Source organism: Nicotiana attenuata, unplaced genomic scaffold, assembly GCF_001879085.1.
Source record: "Nicotiana attenuata strain UT unplaced genomic scaffold, NIATTr2, whole genome shotgun sequence".
NCBI lineage: Eukaryota > Viridiplantae > Streptophyta > Magnoliopsida > Solanales > Solanaceae > Nicotiana > Nicotiana attenuata.
The window spans coordinates 178,448-202,499 of record NW_017670783.1 but is presented as its reverse complement, the minus strand read 5'-3'; the positions used below and the strand labels follow the sequence as shown (position 1 = coordinate 202,499).

The following is a 24,052-nucleotide window of genomic DNA, read 5'->3' as shown; positions in this document are numbered from 1 at the left end:
CAATATATATATATATATATATATATATATATATATATATATATATATATATATATATATAACAGATTTACCTGAAAAGGTAAAAATACAATTGAAATAAATAGTCATTGCATCAAAAGAAGAAATAAAAAAGTGTACAATTGCAAGTTCATTATTTTGGCTATACTTTTTCAATTCGGTAAAAATAATAATGGAGCTATGGCCAATTTTTTTATTGGTTTGACTCGAAAATAAAAATATATTATTAAAATAAATAGATATTATATATAAAGAAAAAAACAGGAAATATACACAACTGGTACTCCATTATTTTTGCTAAAAGTTTTTTATTTGGCTAAACTGATAGAGTTCCTACCAAACGTTTCATAAATTCGGCCAAAAACAAAAAAAGAAATATGCAGTTGGAACAAATAGACATTATATCTTAAAAGAAATTAAAAATAATGGAAGTTAGAGTAAAGTCCCATTTTATATTAAGATGAATCAAGAAGAAAGACATAGTTGTAACAAATAAATCATTATATATGATTATTAAAGTTAAAAAATAACCTATTTGGAAGCTGATTTTTCAATTGTTCTTCACTCCCACGCGCTTAAAAGAGAGTGCACCCACATTCTTTGCCACATCAGCATCCAGGGGGTAATGGCTCTCAAAAGGCCAAGTTGAGGAGGATAATTAAGATCACTAATAGTTTAAGGCTGTAACTAATAATCCGTGTCAAGTTTAGATTTTTTTTTTTTTTAAGTATTCTGCCTAAATTATTCGAACAAAGTAATGCTCTTAAAGTAGGCAATCTCCACATGCACTGGATTTCAATTATTTACTTTGTAGTACGTACCTAAGTTATAATTTCATAAATGATCATCTCACCTTATTTTATTGTATCAAGCGATTAAACTACTTTTTAGAACAAAAAAATACTCCACTTTGCCTAAATATCAAAAGATGTCACTAAACTATTTTTTAGTATACAAAGAATCACTCAACTTTGCGAAAATATCATAGAAAGTCACTAAACAATTTTTTGTAACAAAAAAATACGTCAACTTTGCCAAAGTATCATATAAAATGTACTCATCTTTTATTTCTTCCTAATGACTTTCTATGATACTTAAGCAAAGTTGATTAACCTTTTTATTACAAAAGTAGCTTAGTAACTTTTGTGATACTTAAGTAAAGTTAGGCAGTTTTTTCAGGACAATAAAAGTAACTTAGTAACTTTAGTGTAATAAAGTAAAAGTTGAATGACCATCCATGAAGTTAAATCCAAAAAAATTAAAGTGCAAATAAAATAAAATTAACTTGAAACCTGGAGAGCAACAACTATGGATACTTCAAAGCAATTTATTTCACATTTTTGAAGATTTCCCACCAAAAAATCTCTCCAAAAAAGAGGTACAAAGGAGGAGGAGGTAAAGCGATAAATCAAGTATTAATACAGAAGGAGATAACCTTGTAAATACAGATATGGCTGAAAGGGAAAGCCCCATGCTATTACTGATGCAGAGACTATTTTCTCAACTATACAAATTAGAGGTGGATGCTGTTAGAGGTATTTTAGTTCTCAGTTAAAATCGAACTGCCACACAAAGAATTACAGCCTACCAATTTCAAAAGCTAGAACGAGAGTTCTGCCAAAAGTTAGCCAAAGCTTAAGCGAGAATCTGATGGAGGACGCAAGCTAGTTTGACGCCTTGGGATCCCAATCTCGCATGCATTAACCCGTGCTGCAAATCGGAGTGAACACAGGGATTCACCCACTGAAGAAGGATCCGGCGAAACATTAACAAACATTAATGTCTTTGAGTTACCACCTAGACAGGGCTGAACAAAACATATAATCAGTAGATGTGGAAAGACAATAAATCAGCACAGATAAAGGGGTGTGGAAAAAAAATTGTGAATAAAATGGACATATTTCACAATTGTTAAAATGACATTGGAAATATATAGATCAGTCCTATAAGGACTACCTTTATTCTGGAAGTATTTTAGTATCTCTACTAGCTTAGTTATGGAAAGGCCTGATGACTCAAGTAAATTACACCCAGAACCATGTTGTATTTTAACTAGGAGTTGAATTGTTTTTACCTGGAGAAGGTATGTAAGCTTTGAGTTCCTAAAAGGTACATGCTCCTCTTTCTTTGCTAAAGCAAATATGACATCACTTAGAGACGATAGACTCTTGTTGATGGCCTGAACAAAGCTCATGGAACAGAGAAATAAGTAGCAAGAAACATCTTGGAAAATAGGCAAGTTCTTTAAGTAGATATTAGGAGTTTCATGCTTGTACCTGAGTTTCTTTTAGCCGATCTCCAGTAGACCCACTCTTGGATAGACGCTCACTTCCAGCAAGATCAATCAAGTTGAGTACACCTTGTACTTGTTGCTCGGTACTCTAACATAGGCTACTATTAGTCAACTGAAAATATGCTTATAAAAAGAAGAAATCAAAATGGCATGCTAAATGTCTAGCCAGTCCAAACCTCATTCACACCCGAAATTCTCAGAGTGAAGACAAAATGGCTCCTTGAAGACTGTTGGTTCATATGAGTTTTCCCAACAGACCTGCACAAAGACGAAAAACAAAAATAGCTTGATAAAACACAGGTATCACAGGCTCAGCTCTATTTCAGTCCAAATATAGGAAAACTGGATCCGCTACTATATTTAAAATGTGAAAGCAATGGCATATTAGGCATACCTTTATTACAGATATCAAGAAGAAATATAAAGCCTATTTATGCAAAGGCCGATGACATAAAAAATTTCTTAAAAGATTGATGAGAAAATAACCAGGTGTTTGTACCTGCTTTCTGCTGCCAGCCCAAAAAGTTTAGAGACCTGACTATAGCAATGAACATCCACAATTGTCAGGTCAGATACATGGGTATTGCCATTCACGTCATGTTTGATTGCATACTGCTTTCCTCCATTTTCTGGTCGGGATACATCAAAACCAGACGAATTTGATGGTGATAAAAGATCCCGAATTGTTTCATTGTAAATTTCAAGCATTGAGACCTGAAATATGGTGAAAACGCTTTCAGAGAATAGAAACAAATCAAATAGAGCAAATCGATCACGACAAAACCTCCATTGCTAACCTGCATTTTATAACTCCACCCTTGGTTTTGAAGAAACTGCTTGGTCTCAAATACCTGCTCTAAAGAGCGCGGTATAAGCCCTTTCTGATTATCAGAGTCTGGCTTGCCCACCATTGTATGAGTCTTACCAGAACCAGTTTGACCGTAAGCAAATATGCAAACCTGATAAGGAAAAGAAGGGTAATGAAATTATTGTGAGGCTGCTGATGAACATATGCTTTCGCTTCCTTAAACGATTTAGAACAATTGAAGATATTAACCAATGTATATTGTTCAAAAGTAGCATCAGTTTACCAGAAACCTCTAGGAAGGAAAACGTAACCAAGAATGCAACGGAGTATTGATTCTTTTGCAAGAGTTAAGACGTAATTTGCAGTAGTGCATAAGATTTAAGGATATCTCACCTTATAACCGTCAAGAGCACTCTGTACAAGTTGGGAGATCTCAACAAAAACATCTTCTTGTGAGGCCTCGGGCATGAAAACTTTGTCAAATGTGAATGAAAGCTTTTGCCCTTAAAACAACACAAATTTCAAAGGTCAGTATCAAAATAAAACAAAAATGAAAAAGGAAATACAGATTCCTTCTGGTTGAATGCATTACAAACAAGTGCACACCATTTTGTGTCAAATCGATGCCTCTTCCTTGTGCTTCCGTTGATGTTGGAAAAGAGATAACCTTCCCTGCTGCACTGATAGTGTCATCAGACTGTAACGGCCTCACCCTGCAGAAAACTCTAATATTGCCTTTCAATTCCTGTATTGGCAGAAGATTCAAAGTGAACCTCTAATTAGAATCCGAAAGTCAAATTAAGCTAGTTGCACAATAGTTATCATAAATTACCAAAATAGTATTGTGCAGTCTTTTACGTAGTTTCTCCCCTTCCACAATTTTTGTTTCGGCATCAGCAAGACGATTTTGCAAATCAAAAATGACATTCCTCTGCTCTTCATATTCTTCTTTTGTCTTCACAGCAGACATGTCGGACATCTAAAAAAGTGATTAAACATTTGAAATATTTGAGAGGCACATCTTCGATAAGCTCTTGATGTTAGATAGAACACTGTAAATTCAATCTTGAAGGGTCTCCATATAGCATAGAAATGTGTTCACCTGTACTCTCTTCTCTGCAAAGGCAAGTTGTTGCTGCAATCTTTGTATTTGCTCACACTGAGACAAACATGTCTCCTGAGAAACAATTCAGAAAGAGATTATCATCCGATGATATATATTTGCCTTAGCCCATATGAGATAAATCAAAACAGACAAACCTCCAGCTGATTGATCTTAATCGTCATGCCATCTAACTCAGCCACAGATTTTCCAGTGCATTCCTTATATTTTATTACTTCAGCTGTTAGAACCTGGACTCGTAATGATTGCTGATCACGATCATCCCTCATTTTTTGCAGATCTCCTCGCAAAAACCCTACTTCACTTGCTAAAGCTTCTTTTTGTTTGACAGCCTCATCCTGAAGAGCCTGATGATGTCAAAAGGTAAAATAAGAAAACGACTCAGTTGATGATCAACACCTGATCTTCAGATTATGCAGCTTAATAGTCCAGATAATCAAAGACCCCAACAAACTGCATCTCGGAGAAATATATCATGAAAAGCCTATATGAAATCAGTAAATTAAAGACCCAACACAATACATGATGACCCATCTTTCAGAAAGAAAACACCTATAGTATTCTGGACCTTATAGCAAGCTGCTGGACAGTGCGCAGAAATCAACAAAAAGAAGACATGGATAGGAGCTAAACATTCCTGAAGTGAAGTAATATTTATTGCTACAGGTTACAAGTTTCAGCAGATGAATAACAGATGACACTGCTGAAAATACAGAAATAGAAATACATAGATACGATCATGAGAGTATCATGCTAACAACATGTATAACAAAGCAGAAGAAAACTTAAAAAGACTTACTCTTGAAGAAGTGAGCTGTTCCTGTAAAGAAGTATAATGACCCCTCAGTGTGCTGAGATTTTCAACCACCACAGCTTTCTGCGTCTCCACACGCTTCAGTGTTTCATTCACTGTTCCAAGGTCTTTCTGGAGCGTACTGTTGTAATCCTGTAAACTTCTGTTGTACTCCTGTAACCCCGTGTACGAAATATCTAGTGACTGAATCTGCAGATATTAGGCTGAATGTAAATTCCTACCGACGGATTCACAACTGTAATTAAGCCAAAACAATATATGGAACAATTCTTTTTACCTTCTGATTTGCACTTGCGTTGTCTTGTTGAGCTCTTTTGAGCTCTTCTGAAAGAGAAGCTTGCAGTTTCTCTGCTGCCTCTCTAGCATGTTTCTCTCTATTACAAGAATCCGTTGCTTCCTGATCAACATATTAAGCAATTAATTTCGAGAAAAACATATCTATAAAGTAAGCTCCGAAAACACCCAAACCAAAACTCAAGACATTGCCCTACAAAGCTTACCAACTTGGCTGACTCCTCCTTGGCAAACTTTTCCTGAAGTGCCTCTATATTTTTTCTCAACTTCGTTATAATTGAATTCAACTCTTCTTCTTTTGATTTCATTAGCATCTCTAAAAGAAAAAACAAAAGCTCATATAAGTGTAAAATTCATTCCATGGAACTAACTCGTTTTAATGCAACACAACCATACCTATCTCATTGCATTTTTTCTCAGCCGACTCTAATAAGCCTTTAAGTGATACCTGCTCTGTAATATAGTTTTCTTCAAGCTGCTGGAACCACTTAATACATAACTTGAGTCTCCTTATATACTCTGACATAAGACCACACTTTTCCTAATAGAAATAGCGAAAATCTTTGCATCAATAGACATGAAGCAGATACATATTGCCATTAATCTGAAAAATGGTTATCTTTCGAAACACAGCAATGGCTACTTCTGCAACTTAATCTTAGCACCTTAATTTACAAATTAACCAAAACAATAACCACATAATTCCAATATTGCTTACTTCACAAATTAAGCAAAACTATAACCATATTCATACCAATATTGCCTTAATCTGAAAAAATAGCTTATCTACTTGCCTTTATGTTATATTTGTTCTTGGTTTTCAATTTCTCAGTGAGTAAAGCTTCAATATCTTCTTTGCTAAACTCAACAATCCCGCAGTCTGAATCAGCACTACTCGGGGGACTACTAGTTGGAGGCATATCTGATGCCCCCCCATTCATCACTGCAAGTGCTTGCCGGGTTCTTGCAGCAGTAGCTGTGGACGGCATTCCTGGATTCTCTATTCTCCGCCTCTTTCGTGCTGGAACCTCACCTGCTGTGTAGTTACTCTGCAGAACCAAACAGTAAACTCCCAAAAATTAGGAACTTCTTCTCTTAACCATAAAAATGAGGAGTTTAAGTTCTATGCACTTTAGTGTATAGATTTTTTACACCATCAGGTAAATCTTCATAGCAAGCTTGATATGGTAACATGGAAAATAGACAAATAACTTGCAATGGCCAGTTAAATTGAACTAATGGTGTAAAAATTCTTCATATAGCCAGTGTATATACCCACAAAGATCATTTAAAAAAAAAAAAAAACACCTTGAACGTAAAATAATACCCAGAATTTAGAGTAATAATTCTCGACCGGAAAAGCAAAACCCACAAAGAAAAAGCAAGAAAAAGAAATACATGAAAATGAATGCTTAAAATAATTGATGAACATGGAAAGGTAAGATCAAACAGTCACCCGAGAAATGTACCAAGAATGTGAAATTCAACAACACAAACAGCGAAAATGAGCATAAGCCAAGTAGAGACCAATGAGTAATATAAAAAGGGGTTTGGAGAAAGAAAAAAAAAACTTACATTGAAAGGGCTACGAAGGGGCGGCTTGTTCTGGTTCTTCGGAGCCATTTGAAAATTACTGCCTTTAATTTAGAGAGAGAAAGAGAGAGAGGAGATATAGCAATCAGAGGGATGGGATTTCGGGAAGTTATTTTTCGGGTTTATGGGGGTGGGCCGTTAACTGAAACCAAATTCTTCTCTCACTCTCTCTCGGACAGTGAAAAGGGGAAATCCCTAATTGTTTCCATTTTCTCCGTGTGATTGTTTTCTCAGCACTAAGCGACGGCGGAATTACGATTAAACGACGGCGTAGTTTGGGGAGGAAGAACTGCGGGGGTGAAGAGTGAGTAGATTTTGAATTTTTTTGAAATGAGGGGATCTGGCGCTAAGAAGCGTTTTAACAATTAGGGGTATGTATTTCTTAGCCCTTTTTCCCGAGATAATCCCAAAATTATAATCTCACATTCTATATGGTATTATAGATAATACAAAGATTTTATCAAAATTTATTCCGACTTTAGCTAAGTATCTACAACTAAATATAAGATAAATATAATTTCAAATTTTATTAATATCTTTCTCCGATAACTAAAAGACCCTTAAGTATACTTTTTTGCACTACTAAATTATGACATTGGTAGTGCAAAATTTATATATTATTAGTATATATGACTTAAATTCTTATTTTCTTAAAAGCAAAATTGCAGATCACTAATTATAGTAAGTGTAAGTTAGTTACCTAAAATAAAAAGAAGGTAATCAACATGTTATAACTGGGTTAACTATAGTTCAGCAGATCAAAAATTTATATTTCATTTTATTTAAATTAAAAATCTATCATTCCTTCCCGTTTGTGGTTCAAAGGCAAAGGCATCTGTATACGAGTGAAATCGGGGTTAACGCATACCCAGATTTTCCGGTAGATCAAACAAGTAAGAGTATGGATATATGAGATTGAAATCGAAGTTGGGAACTCTTTGTATCGAAGCCCGAGCAGAGAGCTTGCCATCGGACCTGATAAAACGACGGACCTCGAGCTTGGGACAAGTTCTGAGACTTCGGGAGGCGCAATGAACAGTTGTAGGTGACTAATAGAGGGCTGTGATATCCGGAACCAACCGGATATCACGGCACGAATCTCGCTTGATGGTGGTTACGAATTAGTAATTGACGAGAGAGGAGGATTTTTACCTTTTTTAGACTTGTACTAGGGGTGAAACTCTCTTACTATATAAAGGGGGTTTTTTCTTTAATAAAACGCATTGTAACATGCAAACCAAGGCAATACAAGTTCATTTTTCTACTTTCTAGCTATTGCAAAGTTTTTATTTTATTGTTGTTCTTCATACACAATTGGCTTCGAATTAAGGGTCCGGTCGAGGGCAAAACTACTGTTCAGCTTAAATCCCAGCCCGGCCTTAACGTCACAACTGGTTTGGTTATTCATTTTATCTTTAATTCATTTATCTAACATTCTTGATTATTTGTGTTGAATCAATCCACATATCCTTAAAACCGCATACAAATTTAATTGTTATATGTTTTAAGGGTAAACAGTTTGGCGCTCACCGTGGGGATAAGGATAATAGTGGTGATTTGATACAAATATCCATAACACACCATATTTTACGCTTGTTTTTTTAAAGTCTTAATTTCAGGTTAGTTTAGAAAAATGTCAAATTCTCAGTCTGCCAACTTGATCGTTGATGCTGAGTCTGGCCATCATAGCGAAAACAAAAACCTGGTGCCTAGCAACGAGGTGCCTCCCGCTGATCCCAACGGAGTCCTAATCGCCGACCCAGTCGATGCTAACTCGCAGATGGCTATCGATGTCAACCTGCCAACTGATCGCGAAAACAGCATTCACGGAGGACCTGATCGATGTCTCGAGATGCGCCCCAAGGTGAAGGTGATGGGGTTAGCCTACGGTTAATCTTCTAAATATTGCAGGCTCAACAGGCGGTGATAGCTCAGCTACAAAATCAAAACCACGCGCCCAGCAGAGTTGAGCCCGAACCATCCTGGGAGAACATCCGAAGAAATGAGCGGATTACCGAGAGACAGGGTGAAGTTGAGTTCGGGGTCAGTCTTGAAGTAATGAGAATGCTTGAAGCATTAACGAAGCGGGTGGATTTAGGTGAAAAGAAAATGGAGGCCAATGACAAGAAGGTGGAAACATACAATTCCAGGGTTGGCCAAATCTCGGGAGCACCCCTGGTATTGAAGGGGCCGGATTCCAAGAAGTTTATGCAAAGCCTTTTTCTCCGAGCGTGGCACCAAAGCGATCCCTAAGAGGGTTCGTATGCCCGACATTCAAAAATATAACGAAACCATTGACCCGAATGAGCATGTGACCTCCTATACATGCGCAATCAAAGGGAACGACTTGGAAGATGATGAAATTGAATCGGTGTTACTAAAGAAGTTCGGAAAAACTTTTCCCAAAGGAGCAATGATATGGTATCACAACTTACCCCCAAATTCTATTGACTCGTTTGCTATGCTTGTAGATGCTTTTGTGAAGGCCCATGCCAGGGCCATCAAGGTCGAGACCAGAAAGTCGGACCTCTTCAAGGTTAAACTAAAAGAGACAACGAGATGCTCAGGGAATTCGTATCGAGGTTCCAGATGGAACGGATGGACCTACCTCCGGTCGGGGATGATTGGACCATTCAGGCGTTTACCGAAGGACTTAACCTTTGAAGCTCCTTGGTTTCATAGCAGCTAAAAAAAAGGTTGGTAGAGTACCCGACGATAACTTGGACCGACGTCTACAACAGGTACCGGCCGAAGATTAGGGTCGAGGACGATTAACTCGGAGTCTCTTCTGGATCTGTTTTCCCTATCAGGACCGACGACAGGTCTAAAAGAGCCATCGATCATGAGCCAATCGGTATGAGATCGATACCAATCACACAGCACAAATCGAAGGGGAGATGGGTCCGGGCCACAAGGAACGAAAAGAGAGGCGATCGAGGGTCTAGTAGCCGAGGTCTGATGAGCAAAAATGGTTTCGACAGGCCACTCGGGGTAGAGAAGCACTAAGATTGTCAGAATACAACTTCAACAACGACGCGGCCAGCATCGTATATGTTACACCCCATGTTTTCGTATGTGGAAGTACGCCATAAGTAAATTGATATAAGCTCGGAAATGAGATGTTACATCCCGCATTTTTCGTACGTTTGAGTTTCGTCGTAAGTTAATCGACATAAGTTCGGGATTGAGATTATTTTGAGATTATATGCATTATGCTATTTCAAATAAGTGATGAGTAAATTTGTGAAGGAGAGAGGTTAAGCAAATAAAAGAAAATGAATCACGTCAAAATTTGACATTTTGGGATAAAATACGGTCTAAGCTATAATACCCCGTATTTATGGACTATTGCCATACAAGGTACCCCATGACCATGATAGTAGGGTACATAAAGCATAGTAAAAGTGAGTAGTATTTTAAGTAATTTGAGATAATTCTTAATTATGTGGGTAATTAATTAATTATTGGGTAATTAATTAAAAAGTGGGATAAGATTTAACCTCCCCCCCCCCACTGTGGCAATCATCCTTTATACTTAAATGACTAAGCATTAAAGATTGTAAGGTGTCACACTTTGAGAAAGAAGGGTGACACCAAGCTTAATGTCATTGGCGGCTTTCCAGCCATGCCCCATGACCCCTTGGGCGCGCCCCGTGGCGTCCTAGCGAACCTCCCAATGCCTAGCGCCACGGACGGCCCCGTGGTCTTGGCCGCGCCAAGTGACAAGCGCGCAGGTGCCTCTGTCGCCCCACCGATATCCCTCGCGAGCGCCAAGCCGCAGGCAGAAGCCAACAGCGCCGCGCGCGCAGACCGTGATGCCAAAGACACTGCTGCTGACAACGGACATGCTGCTGCCTTATAGAAAACCAAGTCATTTTCATTGTAAATATAGAGTAGTTTTATTTCATGTACTTCCATTATGTTTCTCTAGCTTAGTCAAGTCTAGTCTTGTAACTTTGGATTATTTTTTTTAAGTACTATTAGGGGGGATCAAGCAATCAAAACTTTCTAGCAAGCAAGCAATTCTCTGTACTGGTGTCTCTCCCCCTCGACACCGCGTTGCTTTTCTGTAATAGCTTTCATTAATGCAATCAAGCTTTCTTTCATTCTGAATTCTCATTTCTGTTCTCTCAATTGCTCTTGACATTGGTTTTCCCGTACGGCACTGACAATCTCGTCTAGCGTACGGAGGGGACCTCAGTTGGCGGACAACAACTGCACTGACATCAGTTGCCTAGCCTTACGTCGCCCTTCCAAGGAATCTCAGGAAGGCGCCGCGTAACAGTTGGTATCAGAGCCTAGGCTCGACATCGGACGAGGGAACGTATTGAAATGCCACCATTTCTGACCATGGTGAATCATGGGGACCGCATTGCGGCCCTCGAAGGGACGGTTGAGGTATTGCGGCCTATTATGGATACGGTGCCTGACTAAGAACCAGCCTACTGCAAAGGTTGGATGACCTGGACCGCAGGGTGCTTCAGGTCGAAGTTGACGTTGAAAACATCAGTCGCGACTCCGAGGGAGACCGGCAGACGGCAGCCACAGAGGCAGCCAAAATCTTTGAGAAATTCGAGGGGCTCCAACAGGAGCGCACCGAGGATTTAGCCCACAGGGCACAAGAGGCAGAAAAGGTGACTGCCATGCAACAAACCATTGACAAATTGACAGACCAACTCAATGTTGTCAACGCTGCTTTACAGGGCCTACTTCGAGGAGGTGGAAACCAAATCGGAGGTGCTGTGAACTCCAATGACTTATTAGTTTTAAATTATGTTTATTTTTATTATAGCTTTCTAATTAGCAATATTTTATATTGCATAATTTTATTGTCTTTCTTGTTGAATATCTTAGGATAATGCCATGACACATCTCATATTTTGTATTATTTTTTTGGAAAATACCTTATAATGTTGTATCTTACTAGGATTAAAGAAATAGTTTGAGCACAAGTTATATGTTTTATGCTACGAAGATTTTACCGGAAAAAAACCCGAAAAACCCGAAAACCCGAGAAAATCGAGATTGAAAAATCCGAGTTTTATTGGTTTGGTTTGGTCTTTAGATTTAATAACCCGACACAATTGATTTGGTTCGATAAGTGCAAAATCCGAACCAACCCGACCTATGAACACCCCTAAATGTTACTAACAACATTAAACAAATTTTTATACTACACTCGCATGCATAATTTGACACAATGGAATAACGAGTCCTATTTATGCACCCATTAACTTGAAATTTTGAACATATTTATGACTAAAAAGATATACCGGAAGATCATCCTATGAAATAAACTTCACTAGCGACCAAATGTATGTGGAACACGGCTAAATTACGTCTACATTGTCATAATATGAAAATCACTTAATCAAATACTTATGTGAAGGTGTGGATTCGATGATATTGGGTACGTGTACGTCGAATTGCGGAGCCATAAATTCTAATAAAGGGAATTCTAAAAAATGGAAAATGTCACAAATTATAATAAAGGGGATTCTAAAAAAATGGAAAAATGTCACATGATTCGAACCCTAAAGCAATTTTTAAATCAAATTTCTCATTACAATAGAAACTTCCTTTTTATTAAGAAAATTCAACAACTATATATACAAACTTTATTGCACAATATAATTTTAAGCTTAGGGGGATTCAATAAAAAAAACCCTTCGTTACCTTTAGCTCCCTGCACCTATTGCCTTCAGTTTGACACACACACCCGTAGGCGGTAGGCGTACACGCACATATACACACGTATACCTTTTCTTAACAGTAACAACAACACTAATGCATATGATCCAACAAAATTTTGGTATTGTACCTCTTGGAAGTGTCTACCGTCAAAAGAGGTAACTTATAAGAAGAAGAAAGATTAGGACATAGTGCTAATTTTGCAGGTTGGAGGGACCAACTTCTATCTTTGTGCATGTACATCAATAAATACTGGAAAGCATCTGCTTCTCCAAAATCCCATTTGATCTAGCAATTGACCACTGATAAATTAAGGGGCCCCACTAATATTTAATTTCTATCTACCATTGAGATGAAATCCGCCACATTCAATTCCTCCCAACATCCTTTCTTTAATGGTCTTTAAGATGAGAATAGATTCACTACATTTGTATATACTCTAATTCAGTAGGTATTTGTCAAACGCATAAAAAAATTGTGCCTGCGCAGTNAGGCAAACCAACACCATGCCTGTACCATTTGCAGACATGCTACTGATGATGGGTACCAATAGGGCCAAGCCCTGCATTATCCCGTGCCTGCCCATGAAGATGGCCGTTGAGAACATCTCGGCCTTGCAGTTGAGAGAGAGGGTCAAAAGGAATGAACCTACGTTCCTGGCAACCCTCTGCATTGAAGATATAGAACGCTCCTCGGGTCCCATTCCTGAACCCGTGAAGGAGTTACTACTGGAGTTTGAAGATGTCATGCCACAAGACATGCCAAAGCGGCTCCCGCCTAGGTGCACTGTGGACCATGAAATTGAGTTGGTGCCGGGCGCGAAGCCACCTGCCCGGGCGCCTTACAGAATGTCACAACCCGAACTCACCGAGCTTCGGAGACAATTGACGGAAATGCTTGATACAGGGATCATTCTACCCTCCAAGTCCCCATATGGGTCCCCTGTTCTATTCCAAAAGAAACATGATGGCAGCCTGCGACTCTGTGTGGATTATCGAGCTCTAAACAAAATCACCGTGAAGAACAAGTACCCTATTCCCCTAATGGCGGACTTGTTTGATAGACTGGGTGGTGCTACGGTGTTCACCAAGATAGATCTGAAGACAGGTTATTGGCAAGTTCGGATTGCAGAGGGTGATGAACACAAGACGACTTGTGTGACAAGATATGGGTCGTACGACTTCCTGGTCATGCCATTCGGCTTGACCAACGCCCCTGCTACGTTTTGCACTCTCATGAACCAAGTCTTCCGAGAGTACATCGACGAATTTGTGGTGGTCTACTTAGATGACATTGTGGTATATAGCCAGACATTGGAAGAACACCTAGTACACTTGCGGAAGGTCCTAGCTCGGTTGCGAGAACATGAACTATATGTAAAGTTATCCAAGTGCTCCTTTGCTCAGAAGCAAATTGATTTCCTCGGACATGTCATCGAGGAAGGACGCATCAAGATGGACCAGCAGAAAATCCAGGCCATCACAGATTGGCCGACACCTAAGGATGTCCACGCCTTGAGGGCGTTCCTTGGCCTATGCAACTTCTACCGGCGGTTTGTGAAGAACTACTCACTTATCGCAGTGCCATTGACAGAACTCCTCAAAAAGGTCACACCTTGGGATTGGGGACCAAGGAGAGCAGAGGCCTTCAACGCATTAAAAGCGGCTATGTCTAGTAGTCCCGTCTTGGCCCTTCCTAATTTGGCCAAGCCGTTTGAGGTACAAACAGATGCTTCTGACTATGCACTCGGTGGAGTCCTGCTACAAGAAGGGCACCCTGTAGCGTACGAGAGTCGGAAGCTGAAGGATGCAGAGCGGCGCTATGCCGCCCATGAGAAAGAATTATTGGCTGTCGTCCACTGCTTGCGCCTCTGGAGGCACTATCTGCTGGGAACCCCGTTCGTGGTCAAGACAGACAACACAGTTGTTAGCCATTTCATGACCCAGCCGAAGCTGAACAATCGACAGGCCAGGTGGCAGGAACTCCTAGCTGAATTCCACTTCAACTTGGAGTATCGCAGTGGAAAGACCAATCATGTTGCTGATGCGCTCAGTCGGAGAGCTGATCTAGCATCGGTGTGCCTACTCGCCACCCTAAGGGGGAGCGAAGTAGCCACATCCATCAAGGACCAAATACGGGATCTACTCATCAAGGATCCTGCTGCTCAGTATTTGGTTGATTTGGTAGGACAGGGCAAGACTCGCCAGTTCTACATGGAAGATAGTTTTCTGAAAGTAAAAGGGAACCGACTTTATGTTCCTAAAGAAGGAGATTTGCGGAGGACTCTTCTAGCGGAATGTCATGATACTCTGTGGGCCGGCCATCCCGGTGAAGAACGCACCATGGCGTTACTTCGTCGTGCCTATTATTGGCCTCAAATGGCCGATGATGTCGCTCAGTATGTGAAGACTTGTCTAGTATGCCAGAAGGACAAGTCGGACCGCTTGACACAAGCGGGACTCTTGGAACCACTCGCTGTCCCAAAGAGACCTTGGGAAAGCGTTTCCCTGGATTTCATCACCGGATTGCCCAAGGTCGGAGATCTCACAACCATCTTGGTTGTGGTGGACCGGTTTTCCAAGTATGCCACCTTTATTGCAGCCCCACAATATATATCAGCAGAAGATACAGCTCGACTCTTCTTCTCTCATGTCGTCAAATATTGGGGCCTGCCCAAAGACATTGTTAGTGACCGCGACTCACGCTTCACTAGCAACTTTTGGACCCAACTCTTCAAGTGCCTTGGGTCAAAATTGAGTCACAGCTCAAGTTTTCATCCGCAATCTGATGGCCAGACGGAGCGGTTCAATGGTATGTTGGAGGAATATCTCCGCCACTTTGTAACCGGATCGCAGAAGAATTGGGTGAAGCTTCTGGATGCTGCTCAACTGTGTTTCAATTCACAAAAGAGCTCTAATACCAACAAAAGCGCTTTTGAAATTGTTACCGGACAGCAACCGCTACTCCCACACACTGTGAATGCACCAAACATGGCTAAATCTCCTCGAGCTGCCAGCTTCTCAAAAGAGTGGAAGCGGAATTTGGAGATAGTGCGGAGCTATCTTGTTAAAGCCCAAAAGCGGATGAAGAGGCATACTGATCAGAATCGTCGCTTTGTTGAATATCAAGTAGGAGACAAAGTGATGGTTAAAATCCCAAAGCGGTACTTATTTGCAGGGGTCTGTGACCCTCGCCTATTGCAAATATACATTGGACCATTGTCCATTGAAAGGCGCATTGGGAAAGTTGCATACCGGGTGGATACCCCAGCTTGGTGGAAAATTCATCCTGTCTTCCATGTCAGTCTCCTGAAACCTTTTCGGGAAGACACGGAGGATCCTTCAAGGAGCCAGCTCACAATACCCAGTATTTGAGATCCCAATTCAACCGGGAAAAGGCGTGTTGAAGCTATCCTTGATGACAGAGTGATTCATGCCTCAAGGAAAGATCACCAAGAGTTTTTGGTGAAATGGCAGGGCTGTGATGCAGAAGAGAATACTTGGGAGAGGGGAACAAACCTCAAAGCCTACAAGAGCCTCATTGAAGATTATTTTGCAAGTAAGGCGCCGAGGACGTCGCCAACTCAGGTGGGGGAGAATGTCATGGGCGGCTTTCCAACCATGCCCCATGACCCCTTGGGCGCGCCCCGTGGCGTCCTAGCAAGCCTCCCAATGCCTAGCGCCACGGACGGTCCCATGGTCTTGCCCGCGCCAAGTGACAAGCGCGCAGGTGCCTCTGTCGCCCCACCGATATCCCTCGCCAGCGCCAAGCCGCAGGCAAAAGCCAACAGCGCCGTGCGCGCAAACAACGCCGTGCGCGCAGACCGTGATGCCAAAGACACTGCTGCTGACAACGGACATGCTGCTGCCTTATAGAAAACTAAGTCATTTTCATTGTAAATATAGAGTAGTTTTATTTCATGTACTTCCATTATGTTTCTCTAGCTTAGTCAAGTCTAGTCTTGTAGCTTTGAATTATTTTTTTTAAGTATTATTAGGGGGGATCAAGCAATCAAAACTTTCTAGCAAGCAAGCAATTCTCTGTACTGGTGTCTCTGCCCCTCAATACCGCGTTGCTTTTCTGTAATAGCTTTCATTAATGTAATCAAGCTTTCTTTCATTCTGAATTCTCATTTCTGTTCTGTCAATTGCTCTTGACATTGGTTTTCCCGTACGGCACTGACAATCTCGTCTAGCATACAGAGGGGACCTCAGTTGGCGGACAACAACTGCACTGACATCAGTTGCCTAGCCTTACGTTGCCCTTCCAAGGAATCTCAGGAAGGCACCGCGTAACAGAACGCACACCAGAGTAGAAAAACCCACACATTATATTGTGGTAGGCGCTTGGTTTGGTTCAAAATGAATCTCTCTCTCTCTCTATTTTGAAGAAAGTATATATGCAGTGGCAATGAATTGTCCACGTATGGCGTAGATGCAAATTGCAGCAAAATGGTAATGAAGCAACGGTTGTCAGGCCGCCACCATCTGCAGCTGCAAAATGAACTGTCTTTTTTCTCTGTATCACGTGGAATTCCCATGGGACCAAACTTAACCTCATTCACACCTTTGTTGCTTTCCTCCAAAGTCATTTCCGCTCATTGGTTAATAACATACTAATTTAGTTACATTAGTTAATAAGATGAACTTTTAAAAGTAATACTTATAAGTTGAGGTCTTTTAAAGCTGAATCAAAGCCAGCTCCTTCAACATTGTATCAAGAGGTGTCAAAGCCAAAAGCGCCCAATATAAGAATTTTTTACATACAAAAGAGTAATAACGAGTCTTCATCATGGATATACAAAATACACAAACTGGCGGAAACACCACCCCCTAACTTTTTACATCTCTAGAATCATCTATGACCATGAAACCTATAGTATATTTATACCAGTTGTTAACTATCCATAATCAGTCAGCTATGCACACCAAAAGTCACAAAAAATAATCAGACTGACATATCTTGGTTTCTACCTGCTAGTAAAAACTGCCACAAACAGCAAAAGCTTCCATCTTGTGCAGCAATAGTTGGGACTGGGAGTGATCAAAATATGTAAGACTAAGTCCATAGTAAAGTTTTGTCAGAACAGCATTTGTGTAGCAAAAAGGGAGATAGCTTTTCTGGTAAACTAGAATATAGCTCAAGGGCGAAACAGATGATCCTCCTTGCTAAGATATATCTGATATAGTTGGTGGCAGTACTTAGTTGCTAATCTTTTACATTCTGCATGATCCTTTGGACGTACTTCCACCACGGCTTTTCTGAGTTTATGTTGTGGATCCCCATCGATCAGATATTCACCCAAAGCAGTTATGCTGCAAAAAAACACATGAAAAATATTACAGAAACCAGTTTAAAGAAACTAAAATACAAAGCCTCGAGAAAAACAATCACATTGATTATAAAAAGAAACTGGATATTGCATGTTCCATTTCAACTATTGGATGAAACAAATCCAACAATCTGATCAAGTAGTCAGAACTGGATCCAATCACTTATCCCCACAATAAGCTTGTCGCAAATATATGTCTTGGGTCTGTATTTTTACACAATCCTTACAGGAGATAAACCCCTCTTAAATGTTTCTACTTAATTTGCATGTTGCCCTTGTGTTTTGGTGTTATAAGTGTCTTTGCTTCCTATGTTCTCACTACTTCCACCTTCTAACCTTCCAACTTCACAATTTTGGCACTAACCACCTTGAACCTAATGTAGACACCCAAAAAAATGACGTTCTTCTGGAATTTTTGGACGCCAACCTCTACATTAAGTCGTTCAAACACACAATTACTTGAGCATTGCTGCCAAGAAAAGAGGAAAGTTTTAAGTCTTGCAGAAGCCATACGTGAGTTAATCCGTCAAATGAAGGCAGCTTTAAATGTTCCTTCCAAGTTCAGCCTCGTTAGCACCAAAGAAAAGCTGAAGCTTAAAAGCAGTGCGTGAAGAATACAAGGACAAATTTGCTAATACCTAAAGCCCAAAGACATGAAGTGTGCTTCAAGGATAAAATTTGATTGATCTCATGTTACAAAGACCTTAACAGGCAAAACCATGCAGAGACAGATAATACTGTAACAGTCAGTAATGAGAATTGACCGGCGCAATCCAATGAAGAGGAGGTTCAGATAACCTTTTAGACAAAATAATCATCTATAACTTTTCATGAACCAGGACTAAATTTTCAACATGTATTCTCAACATTTTAAAAAATCCACACAAGCACCCACGTCATCTGCTAGAAACAAGACATAGGTAAATCAGGCAAAAATGAAAGGTTTGGTTACCTTTTTTCTCAATATACATGAGTTCAGCTAACTTAAGATTAGTTGTTCCCCACTTTTTGATTTGATTATCGAAAATTAAACATCTGGATTGACTAGACATCATTTTTATCTTCGATAAGTTAACTAGAGACCTTTAAGGAAATGAAAGTTGAAAGATGTAATTACGACGGAAGCAAAATAAGAGCCCATGCTCAAGGATAGAGGCAAGGAAAACGTAGTTATTTAAAAAGTACTAGTGAATCCAATACGCTATCGTGTTGTAAAATCAAAAGTAGGCATTGCACCTTATACAACCCAAGAAGACATACCATCAGGACTTTGAGAGGGTTCGTAGACATTCTTTTATGTAAATAAACCCAGTTAGCAACTTTTATAGGCAATTGGAAGCATGGTGCATTTGAGAAACAGTACACTTAGCATGAAAAAGTATTACTTTATAGAACTCTTGACAGTGGATTGTCAGCCCCAAATTTCACACTATGAACTTATTTTGGAGAAACTTGTAGTACCATTAAATCAAATTAAGAATGAATTATTTCATGTCGCATTCAATATTAAGGTCTTTACACTGCAATTAGGTATTCAATCTCATTGATCATTCAATTTTAATTTGCAAAACAAGTTTCACATTTAGAATAGATTTCTATTCTGATTTCTTCTATCAACTGTGAGCTGTGTGTCCCTTTTCTGCAGAACAACAAGGATGCATTAATGCATTCACCTATTAGTGAATATATCTACAAAATGAACAGCACATTGACAAGAATTATGGCATTGGAAGAAACATGCTTAGTGGTTATGCTATTAACCACTTACAGCAATATTTGCTTAGTGGTTATGCTGGTAAGGTAAAATAGCAGTTTAATAATCAAGCTAATAATGTTACCACTAGAAAGATAAACCTGTCAGGATCAGGTAGTAATTGCACATACCTGATTTTATCAGATTGACTCAACCCCTGGCTCTTGGTAAAAGAGAGGCCCTTGGAAGAGATGTTTGGAGAAATCTGCTGCCTATAAAGTGCACATATCGCTTTCATGCAGAGTTCAGCATCCTTCTCAAAGGATGATCTTAAACCATCTTCTGATAAAAATGTTTTAGCTTTAATTCTTTTGATTAGCATCTCCATACTTCTGTCACTCAAATCATTGTCTGAATCCGACGAACTATCATTAATCCCATTAACCTTGTACAGATCAGACTTGGAAGAAAATTGAGAATAAAACTTCCCTTCGTCTTTGTCATCACAGATTCTTATGAGCCGCGTTTTATGGGAACTGCCATGAGCAAAGGACAGCTTTCCATTACCATCACCCTTGTCACTCTCAATTAAACTTCTTGCCTTCTCATCATCGCTGTCGCTAATGTGAACAGCAATTGAAGACCCAGCCCTGCCAGGTACTGTATCCAAATTATTCTTGATGGAGTCTCCTGCTTCACATGCTGATAGATCTACAATAGGTGCTCTATTCTCACAAGCCAAGATGACAGGGAAAGGGTCTGAAAGAGAGCATCAAGAATTTATTCAATTTGCACGAGCATGTCGATTTCAGAAACATTTGTGTTCACTAAAGTATGAGAGCCATCAATAGAATGCACATGAATGCACCTGTGTTAGTGTGGATGTGTATATGCACATTACCTCTAAAATGTATACAGATTGTTCCTAAAATCAATCATCATGTGAAGAATCACAAATCAGAGTCATGGTTATACTACACAAGAGTTGAAAGGAAAGAAAACCGAGGCCATCTAATGGTCTTTGAGTTATGCCAAAAGTGTAAAAGTGACTACAATAAGCTCAACTTTAAATTATAGCAAGTAATTCTCAAATTAGGAGCATCAGAAACTAAGAATAGGAGCCACTATTGCCCCACTATCTAGAGATAAAACCAAGCACATTTATTAGACTATTACCAGTGTAACAAATTCAGGGTTTTGATAGTTATAAATATTGAAACCACTGAGACTGGGGCATTCACCGAAAGTATATTAAACTATTAGATAAAGGACTTAAAACATCATACTTATTCGTCCTTAGTACAAGGCATAATATAGTTCAACATCATTTATTAGTAAGATATAACTTCTTTGATAACTAATACATCCAATGTTCTTCAAAACTGCTGGCAGTAGCTCCAAGTCAAACAGCTACATGAGATATTTATATAATGATTGATGCTATCCAATAGTCATTAAACATGGAGCTAAATTGACTTCTACTCCACTTTCTAGCTGAGTTCATTTGTTACTTTTCCGCAAGAAATTTTAAATTCTAGTTTCCAACTATCTTCAAGTTGCTACACTAATTTTAACAAGATGGAGAGCAATGCAAAAGGCTGGGTGGCATTTCTTTTCAATTTATGTTATATGACACAAGGTAAAGACCTTGCTATTCTTCAGCTAAGCACAAGCTGCAACGAAGTATGCTTGTTAAAGTTTTCAAACGAATAAGAATAAATTCCAAGGAAAATGATGGCTTTTTCACTTTTCTCTCACACACCATGCAGCATATAGCTGCAAATATCTTGGTCAATTTACATACCATGCAAGACATAATACTGCAAATATTCTTGATCATAGAACGAAAAGGACCGACATCTTCACTTCTCAAACCAAAACTAGTTGAGAGGTCGGTTAAACGCCACAAATAACAACAAGACATGTTTGAGTAAGTACCTGCTTCCTCTGAACGACGTCTTTTCTTTCCTATGTTAGAAACATTGCTATTTACTTGAGCAGAACCACAAGCAGAAGGCATGCGATGCAATGCCTGGGTATCAGGACAATTATCCATATTTGTTTTTGTTGAAACAAAGTCCGTATTACCACTACCTGCAGCGACACCCATGTGACCATGTCATTCCTAGGCAGCTAGACTTTGAAAGTAAATAAGAATATAAACAACATCAAATGCACACAATCACCAAATCAGAGTCTACCACATTTACCGTTCCACACAAATACTTTTTTTTTATACAGTAATGTCCAAACCAACTTGAATGCACCTAGGTAAATGCTAGCTCCCACCATCACACTTACTAACTCTGCCCACCAAAAGCTTAGGCAAATGGGAAGAGATCACTTACTATTCTCCTCCCACTTCATTGACCACTAGATCACACCTTAGGTGCCACACAAATACTTGGGTCCACAACCAAGTAAAAAATACAGCATTCATGCATAAATGTCGATAAGTATTGCCACTCAATAACTGTAACTAAAATGTCGAAAAGCCCACACATAACACAATTAAACTGTAAAAAAAAACATGTAAGCATAATACCTTCCTCTACAACCTCCTTCGCCGCTTCCCAATCTTCTGCCATTTTTTGGATCACCGAGACATCCTCATCACGTTTTTTTGCAATTTCCTCTTCCATGACTGACATTCTATCATCCAACTCTTTAATTTTTTCCTCATAAGCCTTCACTTTTTCCTCAGCTTCAGCTTTTTCTTTTGTCAGTACCTCACATTTCCTCTGAAAATTATTCAATTGATCCTCCATATTTAACTTATCCAGTTCAACTAAAGCATGGGCCTTCTCTGCTAAATCAAAATCCCTCTTAAGATTTTGAATTTCTGTCCTCAGCTGTTTTTCTCGGCCCATTAGAATTTTTTCAACCAGAGAGAAATCCCTCTCACGAAAAGCCGCTTTTAGATAAGAAATCAGTTCCGGTATAGTTGAAGCTTGCGAAATAACTTCTGGTTTCGATTCGTATAGCGGTTCTGAGTTCCATGTGGTTCTCGCATGCGAGGTGATTACTGGCCTTGTCTCAGCACTCATCGTAAAACTAGATAAAAGCTAAAAACCGATGAGAAAAAGTGAAAACCTAGAATGTTTTGAAGAGCGAAGAGTTCTTACGCCGCCGTGGCCGGCGAAGACGATGGCCGGGGAGCGGTGAGCGCGGTGGATTTTTGGATTCTTTCCGTTTCAGGAGAAAAGTCGCGTGGAGTGTGTACGGGTCACGCGAGGGAAGATGAAGCGGGAAATAGGCTTAGCTGTCCCTTGGGATAATAAAACAAAATTTATTTTCATAAATAATAAAACGTTTGTTTTATCATCCTTTGTTACTTGGCCACCAAGGATAAGTACACATGAGATGAAACTTTAGAATTGTTTGGAAACTAAGAAGATGACAAAATAGCAATAGGATAAAATAGTAGAGAAACTTTTTTCCTTTGCTTGGTTAAAGAGAAATAGGGTAGATAGAAAAAAGAAAATGTGAGGGATTGAGATTTTAAAAAAAAAAATATTAGGTGACTCTTTTAAAAAAAGGCAAACGTAGAGTATCCGATGAAATAGTGGTGTAAACTAATCCGGAATTCTACCGTTGTTAAAAAAGAGTCAGTGAAAAAGGAATTCTTGTATTAGGTGAAAACTTTTTATCCAAGAGGAAATGTTCTCCTCATTTCAATTTCTTTCGTTTTTTACTCTATTTTGCATGCAAAAAGATAGTCGCTAATATATATATGGCATCTTGGATTACGGATTTGGGGCTAATGATAAAAATCTCATGATTAATATTTGAAATCTTAACAGCCCATACGTGATAAACAGGTAGAAATTAAAAAATAGCCAGATTTACAAGTGGTCGTTCAAAAATAGCTCAATTTCAAAAGTAACCGAAATTTAGCCACTTTTCATGTAAAAATAAATCTGAGCGAAAACACTGTTCAAAACCCGGAAAATACGCCAGTATAAGTATACTTGAACTCCAGCATATTATACTGGAGTTCCAGGATAAGTATGCTGCAACTCCAGCATAATATGATGGAGTTCCAGCATAAGTACACTAGAACTCCAGCATAATATACGGGACTTCCGGCAAAGTATACCTGTCTAGTATAATATGCTGGAAGTTCATACACAAGTGCTCGAATCCCCAGTATATTATGCTGGAACTTTCCGTGTGTTGGAGTTCCATGTTCATATACAGGTGCACCGAACTCCAGTATATTATGCTGGACCGGTCTCTGTTGCAATAAAATAGTGGCTATTTTTTATTGACTTGGTAAACGATTGCTATTTTTGAATGACCAGTCCGAAAACTGGCTAGACCGTGCTATTTTTACTAGTTTATATGAATCTACCAAACTATAGTGTACCTGGTCCTCTACGAGTTTTCAATG

The 24,052-nt window shown here is 39.3% G+C and overlaps 2 protein-coding genes across 3 annotated transcripts; both read right to left on the bottom strand.

Moving 5' to 3' along the window:
• Positions 1-1,331: 1,331 nt before the first annotated feature.
• LOC109243288 (kinesin-like protein KIN-14C) lies at positions 1,332-7,308 on the bottom strand. The gene is made up of 17 exons (XM_019410193.1): positions 6,926-7,308; positions 6,145-6,399; positions 5,747-5,891; positions 5,557-5,666; positions 5,334-5,453; positions 5,042-5,245; positions 4,380-4,589; positions 4,222-4,296; positions 3,952-4,098; positions 3,726-3,864; positions 3,513-3,622; positions 3,109-3,270; positions 2,811-3,025; positions 2,488-2,569; positions 2,295-2,399; positions 2,093-2,197; positions 1,332-1,825 (listed from the first exon to the last, which is right to left on the bottom strand). Exons 1-17 carry the CDS (start codon positions 6,971-6,973, stop codon positions 1,643-1,645), a joined length of 2,415 nt encoding a protein of 804 aa, XP_019265738.1. The 5' UTR covers positions 6,974-7,308; the 3' UTR covers positions 1,332-1,642.
• Positions 7,309-17,358: 10,050 nt separating this feature from the next.
• Positions 17,359-22,937, bottom strand: LOC109243287. 2 transcript variants are annotated; one of them, XM_019410191.1, is made up of 4 exons: positions 22,205-22,937; positions 21,598-21,753; positions 19,851-20,418; positions 17,359-17,949 (listed from the first exon to the last, which is right to left on the bottom strand). In XM_019410191.1, exons 1-4 carry the CDS (start codon positions 22,704-22,706, stop codon positions 17,775-17,777), a joined length of 1,401 nt encoding a protein of 466 aa, XP_019265736.1. In that variant the 5' UTR covers positions 22,707-22,937; the 3' UTR covers positions 17,359-17,774. The 2 variants fall into 2 exon arrangements, with proteins under 2 accessions (XP_019265736.1, XP_019265737.1); XM_019410192.1 differs by lacking the exon at positions 21,598-21,753.
• Positions 22,938-24,052: the final 1,115 nt, after the last annotated feature.

Bases quoted from the DNA above. Each gene is read 5' to 3' on its own strand.
- LOC109243288 (XM_019410193.1), bottom strand. From the start codon at position 6,973: ATGGCTCCGAAGAACCAGAACAAGCCGCCCCTTCGTAGCCCTTTCAAT. The intron at 5,667-5,746 runs GTATGGTTGTGT...TTTTTCTTTTAG, and splicing joins GAAAAAATGCAATGAGATAG to AGATGCTAATGAAATCAAAA. The intron at 2,400-2,487 runs GTTTGGACTGGC...AGCCTATGTTAG, and splicing joins GAATTTCGGGTGTGAATGAG to AGTACCGAGCAACAAGTACA.
- LOC109243287 (XM_019410191.1), bottom strand. From the start codon at position 22,706: ATGAGTGCTGAGACAAGGCCAGTAATCACCTCGCATGCGAGAACCACA. The intron at 21,754-22,204 runs GTATTATGCTTA...GTGTCGCTGCAG, and splicing joins GAAGGAGGTTGTAGAGGAAG to GTAGTGGTAATACGGACTTT. The intron at 20,419-21,597 runs GTACTTACTCAA...GCTCTCTTTCAG, and splicing joins ACGTCGTTCAGAGGAAGCAG to ACCCTTTCCCTGTCATCTTG.